Raw genomic sequence first — 13,113 nt, forward strand, 5'->3', positions numbered from 1 at the left:
AAACAGTACCTCAAAGTGATTGCTTTAGCAGAGGTACACCCGCATCGTTTGCCAAAAAAACCAACGTGACATTTCTGTGCCATATGCAAACTCTTGGAGAATGGATGAATGCTTTCTTCTTTGCCTTCAAGTAGTATTTTTTGTTGACTGACATTAGTCACGAACGATGATATTCGAAAGTAACCGTGCCCGGTATTTGTGCTGCATCTCGCTTCAAACTTTCAACTTTGCGACCATCTTGAACCACGGCTACAGCATTTCGATCGTGTATGTTGTCTGCATCTCGGCGAAGTTCATATGGCAAACCAAATTCTAGCTGATTGCGACGGTAGTTAGGCATGCCGACAGCGGGAATGTTTGTAATAATTACTTTTTTCTTGCCCATAACGATCATGCACTGTCTTATTGTCAGAAAATAAAGTCTACGATAAATCGACGCATTTTTATAGGATCTTGTGACAATGTCGGGAAATCCTTTTGTTGCTGTTATCAACAGAAAATTTGGGACGTGTGAATGACACAAGCTTTGAACTTGCTTCGCTCAACTTTTACACTTTTATTTGCATACCACGGAGGCAAAACACTATGGCACATGAAAAAGTTGTTCTTTAAATGGTATGCTTTTAAAGATTTTTTCAACAGTTTTCTATCAGGTAAGGTATCTTTTGTGATCATTGTGAATAGCTGCACGTTTTCTCTTACGTTCAAATTTACCATTAAAGAAAAAAAAAGATTTTTTCAACAGATTTCTATCACGTCAGTTTTCTTTTGTGATCATTGTGAAGAGCTGCAAGTTTTCTCTTATGTTAAACTTTACCGTATAAGCAACCAGTGAAAATAGAAATATCATTGGTATCGTAAAATCTTTCAAAAAGACTAGATGACGATATTGACTTTGATGGGTTTGACTTCGATGAAAAGTGAATTGTATCAACAAACGAAACACAATACCCAAAGTTCCTTCCGCGCATGAACTGAAAATTCTTTGAATTTCTTCCGTTAATATGTTTCATCAATTTTGTAGTTTTTCTCATGTAATGAAGGTACAGTGGAATTTGATTGAGTGTCCGGTTTGCCTTGCAGAGCTCGACGAGTCTACATGTTGCTTATCATTAGAAAAGTAAACATTTGCAACAAATTGAGTCTTCGTCTTTGGTTGGCGTTAGATTACAGCGCGCGGCAAACGTTTCCCATACACTGTCTCGTCACGATCACTGCAGTCGTTTCAGCGTGTCACTCACAACAAGCATAACACTGCACTACATGCACATCACCAGTTTTCTTTTAGGTGTTTACTTTTAAATTGGGAACTTTATGAAGAAACAAGTAAATTCTTTAAAAAAAAACCAAACTTTTCTTCTCCTCTCGATGTCAGCAATCACGACAACAGTTCCTTCAGCATGCAGTCTGTAGCATTGCCAGTGCAGTCTACTCTATCAGCAAGTTTGACACGATACAACACTGAATATTGTCAACCAAAAAATGCTAAACACTCCTGCATGAAACTTTAATCCCGCTTTCTCTTTTGTCTCAGCTAAATGAAACTTTCTCAATTGACACTTCTCTGAGCTACTGTACAAAATAGACTTGAAGAAAAGAGTTGATTTTGCATATGCAAGTGCAATTCAATCAACACGGTATATTTTGTGCCATTGAATAACACATCCAGTGTTTCTGAAATAATTCACTGTATTTTGGCACTTAATTTCCCGGACGGCATCATACACCGCAACGGGTTAGCATGGAGGGGACGGTGATATCTCTCTTCCTTCAAAATATTCTTTACCTTGCCGAAGAAATACAATGTTCAACTATAATAAAACGCCCAGAGTCAGTCCGGTTGATGTTGAGGACTTTCCTCGAGATATAGATCCGAAAAATATGCCAGTGAGTTTTGTCTGAGTTGTATATCCCAAATCAAAGTACACAAATAGGCCTAGCTGAAAGAAAACGTTGATGATGTGCTATAGCTATAGTGCGGTGTCAAGCTTGTTGTGCATGAGTGGCATGCTGAAACGACTGTCATTATTGTAGACTAGACAGTGTTTTACTATTATACTTTACTTTATTTTATAGGTATACAAGGTATACAAAGTGTACAATGACGAGGAAAGAGGCAAGTTGGAGCCAGGAATAATAGCTTAGAGCTAATCGAGCCTGGCCCCATTTTCATGAAATTTACATTGCAATATTTGTTTTAAAGGGCAAATTATGTCAATTGTTAATCAAAATTCTATATTTTAAATGAAAAAAAAGATAGATAAATATTCACACATCTTGGTATTCACTTAAGAGATGCTGTCTTAATGAGTTTATAAAAATCTCTTGTTGCACTTTGTTTGACAATATTGGGTAGGCTGTTCCAGACTTTGGCACCCATATATGAAATTGCAAACTGTCCTGCAGTTGTACGTACTTTCGGTAAAGGCAAGTTTTGACCTAGTTTAAATCGAGTGTCATAGCAATGATCAGCTAATCTAAAGTAATCACTCAAATTATGTGGTATATTTTTATGATGCAAATCAAACATGAATTTTCCCAGAAGTAATTTATGAAGTTTATAGACATCCAGTATACCTAGTCTAAAGAATAAAGGTGCAGTAGATTCTCGAAATCTTGAAAACGTAATTATTCGTACCAGCATTTTTTGGGTGATAAAATCTTATGTAAATATGATGGATATGTACTTCCCCATACCTCAAGACCATACATAATATTTGGTTCAATAAAAGCTTTGTAGAGCAGTACTAGAATTTGCTGTGGTACATAGTTTCTTAGCCTAAATATTATTCCTACTTTTTTCCTTATACTATTATTTATCTCATTAATATGAATTTCCATGTCAAATGTTTATCAAAAACAACCCCAACAAAAGATGCTTGTAGAACTTCTTCTATGATAACATTCTTTGCCTTGTAGTGTTACAGAGTTACGATTGCTGTGAAAAAGTACATACTTTGTTTTACTTATATTAACTGTCAGCTTATTAGCATCGCACCATTGAACAACGTCTTGTAAATGTACATCCACAAAAGAAAGATTTACAGAGCGTGTTTCACGTGAAAAAGTGTGGAAAAGGTTGGAATCGTCGGCAAAAAGCCTAAAGTCAAAAAATTTTGAAGAATTAGGAAGATCATTGATGTACATCAAAAATAGTGTAGGGCCAAGTACAGAGCCCTGGGGTACTCCACATGTAATTGGTAAATGTTGAGACATACATCCGTCAACAAAACATACTGTGACCTGTTATTTAAGTAGTCTGTAAACCAAAGTAGTGGAATTCCTCTAACACCATAATGTTGAAGTTTTGAGAGAAGAATAGAATGATCTATGGTATCGAATGCCTTAGCGAAATCAATAAAAATCCCAATGGTAGAATTCCCTTGGTCGACTTGTTGAAGTAAATTATTCATTAAACTAATAAGAGAAAGTTTGGCACTATATTTTTCTCGGAAACCATACTGATGCTTATAGAAAACACCGTGATTATTCAAATAGTGTATGGGAAACGTTCGCTGCGCGTGCTGTATAATCTAACATCAAAGACTCAATTTGTTGCAAATGTTTACTTTTCTAATGATAAGCAACATGTAGACTTGTCGAGCTCTGCAAGGCAAAACGGACACTCGATCAAATTCCACTGTATTTATTGTGTGAACAGCATTTCATGCTTGTGTGTGTCCTTTTCCTGAACTAGTCCCAGCAATGAGTAGAACGATAGTGTAACAGATTTTCAAGATTATGCAGCTTTTGAAGTCTTGCGAGGTTCATAAACGGCCCTATACACTTACAGTTAGAACAAAAACATGCATGTTCGTACCATTTTCCGAACAGTTGATCATTGATGACTGAATTCCACATAAAGAGACATTTCGGTCATCGATACAAGTAATAAAAAAAACTTCAGGGTTTATTGCCAAAAAATTAATACATCAAATAAGCAGATTGGCGCAGCAATCTTTCATCTCGGCCAGCCGATGCTTCAACACTTTACCCTGTTCGAGCCTGCCTGCTCGTAAGATACATTTCGTTTTGAGATACGGTTAGACTTTTTGAAACAAGGAGCAAAATAATAAAACTCACGACGTGTAATTGATCGTTTATTTTAAGGAGTATGGTAAATGGAAATCGTACATAGAAAACATCGAACGGACACCATCCTGCTGAACAGAATTTTACCTTGACCTCATGCACTGACACCTTTGACCTATTGTGTGAATTGACAAATCACAGCCAGCGGAACTTTAGGGACTTTCTCTTTACTCATTGTCTGACCTTTGTGGCCATGCAATGGGGAGCTAGCTGCTGCTGAGGAACGTACTTGTTGTACAAAGTATCGTGGTGATTATCTATACACAAAATACGAAGATTTATTGCTATCGTATTGTTTAGTAAAAGAAGGTATGGCAAATACGTAATACATTTCGAAACTTGTGGATCTCCATTAATTTACACTTGTACTGATTCGACTGCCAGTATGTACGCAGCATGGCATGAGTCGATATCACAAAGTTTGAGTTGTCTGTAGCGTGAATCAAAAAATAATTGGCATAAAAATTTGCATAACATTGCATAAATTAGCATAAGTTAACTACGACGTTCAATTTCGCGGTGACATCCGTTTATTAGACCCCCACATCTTTTTCGTCATCTTTGGTTCTGGAAAGGGGGTCTTAGAATCGGAGGAATACGGTATCTAAAATGGCTGTGTGTATGTTTGTTGACCTTTTCTCTCAATGCACCACATTCACAGGAAAATGATTGTAGAAATTGACACTTACATGAAGAATAGCACTGACAGCATAGGTGATTATCACAGCAGGAAATGCTCCTAACACTTTAGCTGTGTTAAAAATGTCTGTCAAAGAAACAGAGATATCTTAGTGGATACATATTCTATGACAACATACAGATATGTATGTATTTGGCCAAATATCTATTATCAGTCGCGACGCAGCTCCGCCAGAACAATAGAATCCATTTGCCCTTCGTGGGGGGTCTGCATCATTAAATTAAAATATATGGCGGCCATTTTCGCACTCAACATGTCCTCGTTTGTCGTGGAATTTTTCACCTTAAATGATTTCATTTCGCGTTCTAAATCAACACAGTCCGAAAACAGAACATTATAAATAACTACATTGGTCAAATCAATGGTTACATCATCAAGAACCCCCTAAATCGGCAGGCATGGGAGACAACTCGTGATCGTATCGATGCGATATAATCTATTCATCGACCGTAAAAAGCAGCAAAACGTTTGTGTCCAGAGTCGAAAATGCACTGAAACTATAACAGATTATGTTTTGACCAAATAATCCACTTCCTTTCCGCATTCTTTTTCTAGGACGGCTATGCCAATTCGTCAAAACAGTTCTCGCACTCAGTTCACCTACCGATGCAGCCAAGAAGCGCCCTCAACGGTCACAAGATCAAATCTTACCTTACTTCGGATTTGCGCTGAACAAACTCAGATGAAGGTCGCACACTATTTTTGAAATCAAGCTGCTTTATGATTTGCTTTATGATCTGAATCTAACAATTACAAAATTTTTTCACCTTTGTGGCTCATAAAAAACAATATTTAAGCATGGACGTGGCAACACAGCTGACACGGCGGATACTACCATATGTCAATCGAAATACGAGTTTTATCAGCAAAAATAACAAACATCGGGACATCCTTTGGCGAGTAGGTGCGAAATAAAGCCGAACCCGGTCTGGCAAGAAAATTTTGGAATTTAGGGGCCTAAAGAGGAACAATCGCCGATATGGAAAACGGAGCGCTGGCGCTAAATCAACTGTCGCCCAACATTTCCGTCCACACGCCCTGCAGCTCTATAGCCTCTATTGGGTGAAACCAGTCACCGTACAGGCAGACTTTACTGCAAGATTTTACAAGTCTTAATGGATGTACCGGTTCCATATTCCACAATTTCGTAGCACAAGGATGATAAAATACATTTCTGTTATTGGTTAGGTAAATGGCTGTCTAGGACGGTTTTGCCAATTTCGAAAAGAATCGGTACGTAACGAGTAGCTGGAAATCAACGTATTACATTCGTAGACATATAAAATTGGTCGATGTCGTATGTACAAATATCATGCAATCGTCCACACAAAGGCAACGTCTTCCTTTAATACATACTGCCTGAATTAGACAGACAGATTAACAGATGTTTGAGAATGCCAACGATTCCTAACTCATACCACTTATTTGATCGTACAGCTCAATCAGCCATGAGCAATCCTGGCAACCTGCGCAGAAAAAGGGCGCAGTTCAAATTAACCGCCAAATCGCGGAGCTGCGTCGCGACTGTATCATAAATGACATATGTATAATCCAGACTACAATATTACTAACTCTGTAACTACAAGTTACTTTGTAAACGAACATGTACGATAATGTCTCCTGTTTGAAGCAACTTTTGCAATGAACAATGCGACATGTGTGTACCATAACATAAATAACTCTGATATACAAACGCATGTAACTAAAGACAAGGCATAGCACTGATTCATTTCTCAGGCTCTATTCTTTGTATAAATACATGCATTTACTTCACTTGTTGTTTGTTCACAATGACACATGGGACAGAACCTCTAATCAGAAATCAAATTTATATCATTATTACACAAATTGTCATGACTGGAGCACAATAATATGTATTGCAATATGAAATATACTCACAGTTTTTGAGGAAATTATGCATGGGTATATTCCAGTAGGTCACAACTTCCACGAGAGATCGTGGGAATTCTACATGCCATGGTTTTGCCACTCTCAAATCCCTTGACAAAAGAAAGATTCCACTGTGAATGTTAAGATTCTGAGAGACTTGTTCAATCACTGTCAAAATACTTTTTCAGGGGTTTACTCCATTGACAACATGTATTGAAATCTATGAAGTTATTATGATCTTGATTCTTAAAAAGCTCTCATCAATTTGATAAGCTGAGTTGTTCATTCAGTGAACACTGATTAATTTCTCAAATCCATGCACTTCCTGTATGTCATATGCAAGGGCATTATATCTTTTCTGAGAGAGAGATCTAAATTTATTCCAACTTGAATAACTACTGACTGAAGTCATATCTACATAACCTTTTTAATCATTTTATAAGACAGGAAACATGAGGAGCGCCCTCTGGTGATGGATCTTTCAGTTTGCAGTTGTGCCTCTGGTCATGAAAAATAAACAGTGAACACAAAACACCCAAGAGATTATCTCTGAAGTTAAATGAAAATAATCCAAATCCTGATTCATTTTTTTAGCTACTGTGGAAGTGTTTCAACCATTATTGTTTAAGCAGGAGGAGTAGCAATTGACTTAGAGAGCAACAGGACTTACCACTGATAATGATTTTCAAACTCTGTAAAGCCTATTCCACTGATAGCTGTGGTTGCCTCTGACATAAAACTAATAAAATAATGACTGAATCGAAATGAAAGGGCAGCTTGATATGCATTCGTCCACCTGTATTAAAACAGAACATGTGGATTGTTCAACAATTCTGTGTCAAATTAAAGCTATATTACAAGGATTGGTAACATCTTCATACAGGAAAATATGGACAGATTACATACTTATCTACTACATTATAGTTTTCAATGAAAATGTGAGCCAACAATAGAGCTATATAGATGAAAGATCTTACAATATAGCTTGTATTATTTCACTACAGAACCCAGGGTGTTTCATCCACCATCTATCAAAGAGTCAAACAAGATCAATATGAAGTTTTGTGACAGCTTCTGTAGTTAATTTTTTTTTACTTTATTTTTCTGTCAGGCATCAATGCATGGACAGTATTGCTAAAGTAACAGATAACGGAAAATGATACACACTGATAAACCAGCAAGCAACTGATGATAAGCTGTACACGGTGTATTGTGACATTGCTCACAGTTAAACTACAATACATTCATCTTCACTTTCAACATGTTTGTTGCCTGTGAGTAAATCTATTCCACAATACATCTCCGTATAATCAAAATCGAAAGTTATCCAGGCAGTATTATTGATGATATCAAGAAAGTACAGTACTTGCCTATTAAGTGCATAGACTCCAGTTAAAGTTGGTGCAATACACACAGAAATGACGAGACACATAAGAGACTTGACAAAACTTTTCAGCACTTTCCAAAGCCATGATAAATCCTGTACATCAAAATAACAAAAGCAACGACTGAATCATAAAAATGTGATTATTGTACCAGCAAAATTGTCTTGCTGTCAAATGACTATAAACTTGCATTGGATTATTTTTGTAATATTTTCTTGAATTTAGAATTTTAGTGGCTGACGTAGTGCCTTCACGTACATGTAGCTTGGCTTCAGATGCATTACTTATCATATATTTCATTATTAATACATCACATAACATAGTATTTATTATTGTAAGAAATTTTCATTCAAACACTCTTACTACTGCTGATCAGACTAATTTAATTCTTAGGGGTTATTACACGAAGTTTGGGCAATACCACGTCATATTCGAGTGATGTGTCCGTATTTTGACGAGTTGCGCAGCAACAAGTTAAAATGCAGACACATTACAAGAATACGATGCAGTATTGCCCAAACTTCATGCAATAACCCCTTTATCATACATGCATGCTTTGGTTATGACTTTTCCTACGATGTTCCGAAATTAGAGACGAATCAACTGAAATTGACCTGTACTCATAAAAAGTTGGTTGCTAAGGAGTGATGACAACTACATCACTTTTTGGTATTATTCCGCTGTTGGGCCATTCCACTTCAAGGGAGGGTTTATGGCACACTTTTAAAGCAAACAATTTAACCCTTTTCCTGCCAAGTCCATATTTCACCACCAGGTCAAGATGGTTAAAGTTAATGAAACACAACGTATTCCATATGATGTATTTTAACATAATACTGTACATTTGAAGGCTGTTGAAAACATAATACTGTAAAGTTGCTTTTTTGGACAAAAGATGCTATAACATACCAAGCCAAGTGGGTGAAAATACGTCATGTTTTGGCTCAATACCGCTTTTTACTGACTTGGCTGATGGGATGGTGATACAGTTATTACTGTCTGGCAGGAAAAGGGTTAAACTTTAAGATGTCGACACAGGTTTTCACAATATGAAGAAGATTTATTTTGAGCCTAAAATGGCAGTGTAAGTAAAACATAGGCTTGAGTGTGTAAAATGAGTGTGTTTTCATGTTTTGAAACATAATCTCGTCCCTTCGAAAAAGTTATGAGACCCACCAAAATCGTGTCAAAATATTCGCGCCACGCAAGCGATCGATTTCAAACTCAATGGAGTACAAACAGCTGAGAGTATAGAGTTACAGCAAGCAGCTTTTTGACATCTACGAATGCACAGTGGATTTAGTAGCCATACCAGTCAGTTTATCTCCAAGAATTATACATGTCCTCAGATGTCAAATATGTCAAATTTACCATCTTAGAAAGAAATTTGAGCGGATTAGGAAAACGTGAAGTGAGTACACTGTAAGCTGTAGAATCGTAACTTGTTCGTAATTTTGTTGCTGTACGAATGAAACATTTCAAAGGTATTTACATCGTCTGCTCGTATATTTTAGATACTGGGTTGCCTAAATAGAACTACCTGCAACGGACAAGATCATGCCCTGTGAATCTCACTGACAGGTACAAATCAGAAATATAATATGTGCACTTGTCTGTCGCTAGTATTTTCAGTGCGGTTGGATTTTTGTGGCTCATTTATGGCTGTAAACGATGTAATTCACCGCCTACATGTAGATACTTAAACTCATCAACAGGAAAGTTGTCGTATAGCGGTCCTATCATGATGCTGTCAGCCGGGACCGTAATCTTCCGAAGCGTATACGACATGAAAACACTGCATCTTATGGCCCATGGGACCAGCCGTGAACAATCATGACAGGTGTCAGCAAAACACAGATTTTCAGTGCGTTTGTTTATATGTTTTTGGTACAACTGTACTTGTACCTAAGTGCAATGCCTGTGAACATACTGCAAACAACAAATTTTTACCATAATCACAATGACGTTTCGGAGTGTCACAAGTCTTATTGGCTCAGGTGTTTTACATGTATATGTACATACCAGCGAAGGTCAAGCGTATGCGCACCTGTAAGTAGTTTAGTTACAGTGAAAATATAATTCGTATTTTAACTAGTTAAAATACGGGTTCATATCAGTACCGTCTGAACAGTAGGAGAATGGCGATACAGACATAGCATGTATGATGATATTGAGTGTTAACAGTCCTGAAGAAACTTCCATGTTATTTTCTTTTTCCTTTGTATGACATTTTTGTTCAATATTATGGGAGTTTGTAAACACATAAAGTACAAATCCATCAATACGTCGGTTTCGAGTTGTCAGAAAACGCACGAATTTTTAACATCGGTCGCATGGGGGCGCTCGAGATTTTGCAAAAGTGAGGGCTAAAAGTTTAGTCATGGAGGGAAGTCGCAACATCACGCGTGAAGACGTCCGCAAAATTGAACGTGAAAGAGCTACGAGAATTTTTAAAAGCAAGGAAGATTCCCCTTTCCAAAGTTAAAAAGGCTGAGTTGGTAGAGCTTGCTGAGAAATCCATTGACCTTGGATTAGAAACTAATGTAAAACATGTGAAAGAGGCTCCCCACCATACTATCCAAAATGGGTTTTTTTGTGTCGACTTTGTGTTTGATTCGTTTTGAATATGTGTTCCTACATTCTTATCCGATTGTTTGTGTTAATAAAAATATTTGTTTCATTTCGGATATTTGTAGGGAAGTTTGGATTTGTGTGTACGGTAATATTTTGTTCGTGTGGGGAAAGCTTATGGCGATACGCAGCCGGGCCTATGGTGTGACAAAGTTGATAGAGTGGCCCTTTGATGCTTACGTTTCGAAACCCGAGTGTGGTTTCTCATCAGTCGCAGTGTAGATTCTTTCCTTAGTTTGTGTTTGTGAAAATTTATTTTAATGCATTTTAATGATCTTGCTCTTCGAGTAGCGAGGCAAGTTCCCGTTTTACATGCGTTGGCAAGATGCCGACATCGAGATTGTTGCCGTTTCATTTAGTATTATAATAATCATCGCCCTCGAATAAGGTCGAATAATGTCGCTCACGCTTATATTTTGGCGATGTGTCCGTCGAATTTGGCAGAAAATCACATGAAACGAGAGATTTTGAAGCAAATTAAGTACCAGGTATGAATTTTGAGAATGATAGGGAACGATCAACGGTTACATGATAGATGAACTTGCTACTTTTCACAGTAAAATCGAACGTCGAAGATGACATGGTGGCATAATCCCCCGGGGCATAATCCCTATATATAGGAAATATAGTCATTTGGTTTCCTGACATACTTTTTCTCAGGCATATGTACACACGTCTATGGGGCGCATAGTCCGAGAGCGGAATAGATCACAAACATGTGGAAATTGTTAGGTACCCAGCTAAGTTCACGTCGTATCATCCTTATCCACTTCGATCTCAGGCGTTTCTCTTTCTTAACATCGGGGAAACGGTGGAAGGTCATGCTATTCATCCATGGGTATTTGTCGAGTTTTCCGGCTTTGCAGTAAAAGTTTGGCATAGTCAAACGCTTACGGTGACAACAGAGCAGATGAAAATAGACTAAACTTACGTTATGGATACGGAGTCTGTGTTATCGCAATGTACGCAGACCGGAGTCCAGAAAGTAGCCCTCACTTCCGGTCAAAGGAAGAGCGCCCCTAGTGGCGAAAGCTTAAAATCCTTAAATTACCGTTTGGCCTTATGGTAACTCGAAATCGACGTATTAAACAAGCATGGCATTTTGTAGACTTAAGCATTATTTGTACAAGATATCTGCAATGTCAATACTGAAATATATAGGCCACCAGGCAATGCAGAGTATAACTCACCATGTTCTTTGGATCTTCAATCTGACAGTATTGTTGGAAACTAACCCATGGTCCAAAGATTACCCCTCCGAGAAAATAGCAGTAACCAAAATATTGCATTGGATTTGGTAACTCTGGCAATGTGCCTTGGTCAACATCAAGACTGAGTGAGATTATACGCATTGCTAACATCATTTGTGAACCTACCAACAAAGGAGACAAAACTGTCAATGATGGCATTAACACATACAAACACTTCACAGTTACACTCTTAGCCCTGCTTTGTAAAGTAAATTATAGTTTAGAAACATCTGAATCCTAATGACAATTGAAACGCATATCTTAACGTTTACCATAAACACCATTGTTGATATTTTTACAGTAAAAGTGATTGGGATAGAGCAGTATGACTTAGATATACGCGTAAGATATCAAACATTATCAGTACTAAGGCTAAACAACATGTAAGCTATCAGACATAGGTGTATTTAAACCCTGTGCTAATTATTTGAAACTTTGTGTACTTTGGATACTTATATATTCTTCTTTGTATTTACTTCTATTCTATAGCTGTCATCATTTTCATTCATTCTCAATGATTTTAATTGAGTTTCCACATGAGTTTCAACTTAGTCAGCACAACATTGGTAATTTCAAGTGAAGCCTTTGATGATTGAGAATCCAGCTACCATTTGACAAACGTTTATCAACATTTTGTTGAAAGAGTTGCTGTAACTAGCCAGCTGAAACACATAAACAACGCAGAAGGTTTTTATGTAAAAGTCTGACCTACCTCTGATTTTATGCCATTCTTTTCCAGACACCAAAAATAATTCACTAAAGGATATTAACAGACAACGAAAAATATTGATATCAGTTGTCCTTTCTAAATACAGGAATTTTCATACTGCTGGTGGTAATACAAACTGTGAGGATCAATTTTTAAGACAATTATCATAAAACACAAATTCCAAATTTCTGACGTCAGTTTAGCAATATAAAATATATGCTTAGTTAAATGTGGCTATGAAGCATCATTTGTTGTTGGAATAAAGTCTTCATAACTCACTGTCACAGAATGGACACCTTGGCAAATACTATTGTGAAGAATATCATAACAGCATTGACTGTGCAAAGTTCATTTCACTACTGAACACATAGCAGTCCTTTTGACCATAAAATCTTTATATATTGCACAGAAACAATTTCATTTAACCTTTTGAGTGCTGTATTTTTTCCACTAAAA

At 37.1% G+C, this 13,113-nt stretch overlaps 1 protein-coding gene across 3 annotated transcripts in view; it reads right to left on the reverse strand.

Annotated features, from left to right (window-relative positions):
- LOC139145823 (protein-serine O-palmitoleoyltransferase porcupine-like) overlaps positions 1-13,113 on the reverse strand; it is a 36,758-nt gene that overhangs the window by 14,214 nt on the left and 9,431 nt on the right. For all 3 annotated transcript variants that reach the window (XM_070717231.1, XM_070717229.1, XM_070717228.1), the window contains exons 4-9: positions 12,661-12,704; positions 11,889-12,070; positions 8,053-8,162; positions 7,353-7,478; positions 6,692-6,792; positions 4,782-4,858 (exon numbers count right to left, since the gene is read on the reverse strand). In XM_070717231.1, the coding sequence (XP_070573332.1) occupies positions 4,782-4,858; positions 6,692-6,792; positions 7,353-7,478; positions 8,053-8,162; positions 11,889-12,070; positions 12,661-12,704 (640 nt within the window). The remainder of the gene's footprint in view (positions 1-4,781; positions 4,859-6,691; positions 6,793-7,352; positions 7,479-8,052; positions 8,163-11,888; positions 12,071-12,660; positions 12,705-13,113) is intronic.

Source organism: Ptychodera flava, chromosome 12 (genome assembly GCF_041260155.1).
Source record: "Ptychodera flava strain L36383 chromosome 12, AS_Pfla_20210202, whole genome shotgun sequence".
NCBI lineage: Eukaryota > Metazoa > Hemichordata > Enteropneusta > Ptychoderidae > Ptychodera > Ptychodera flava.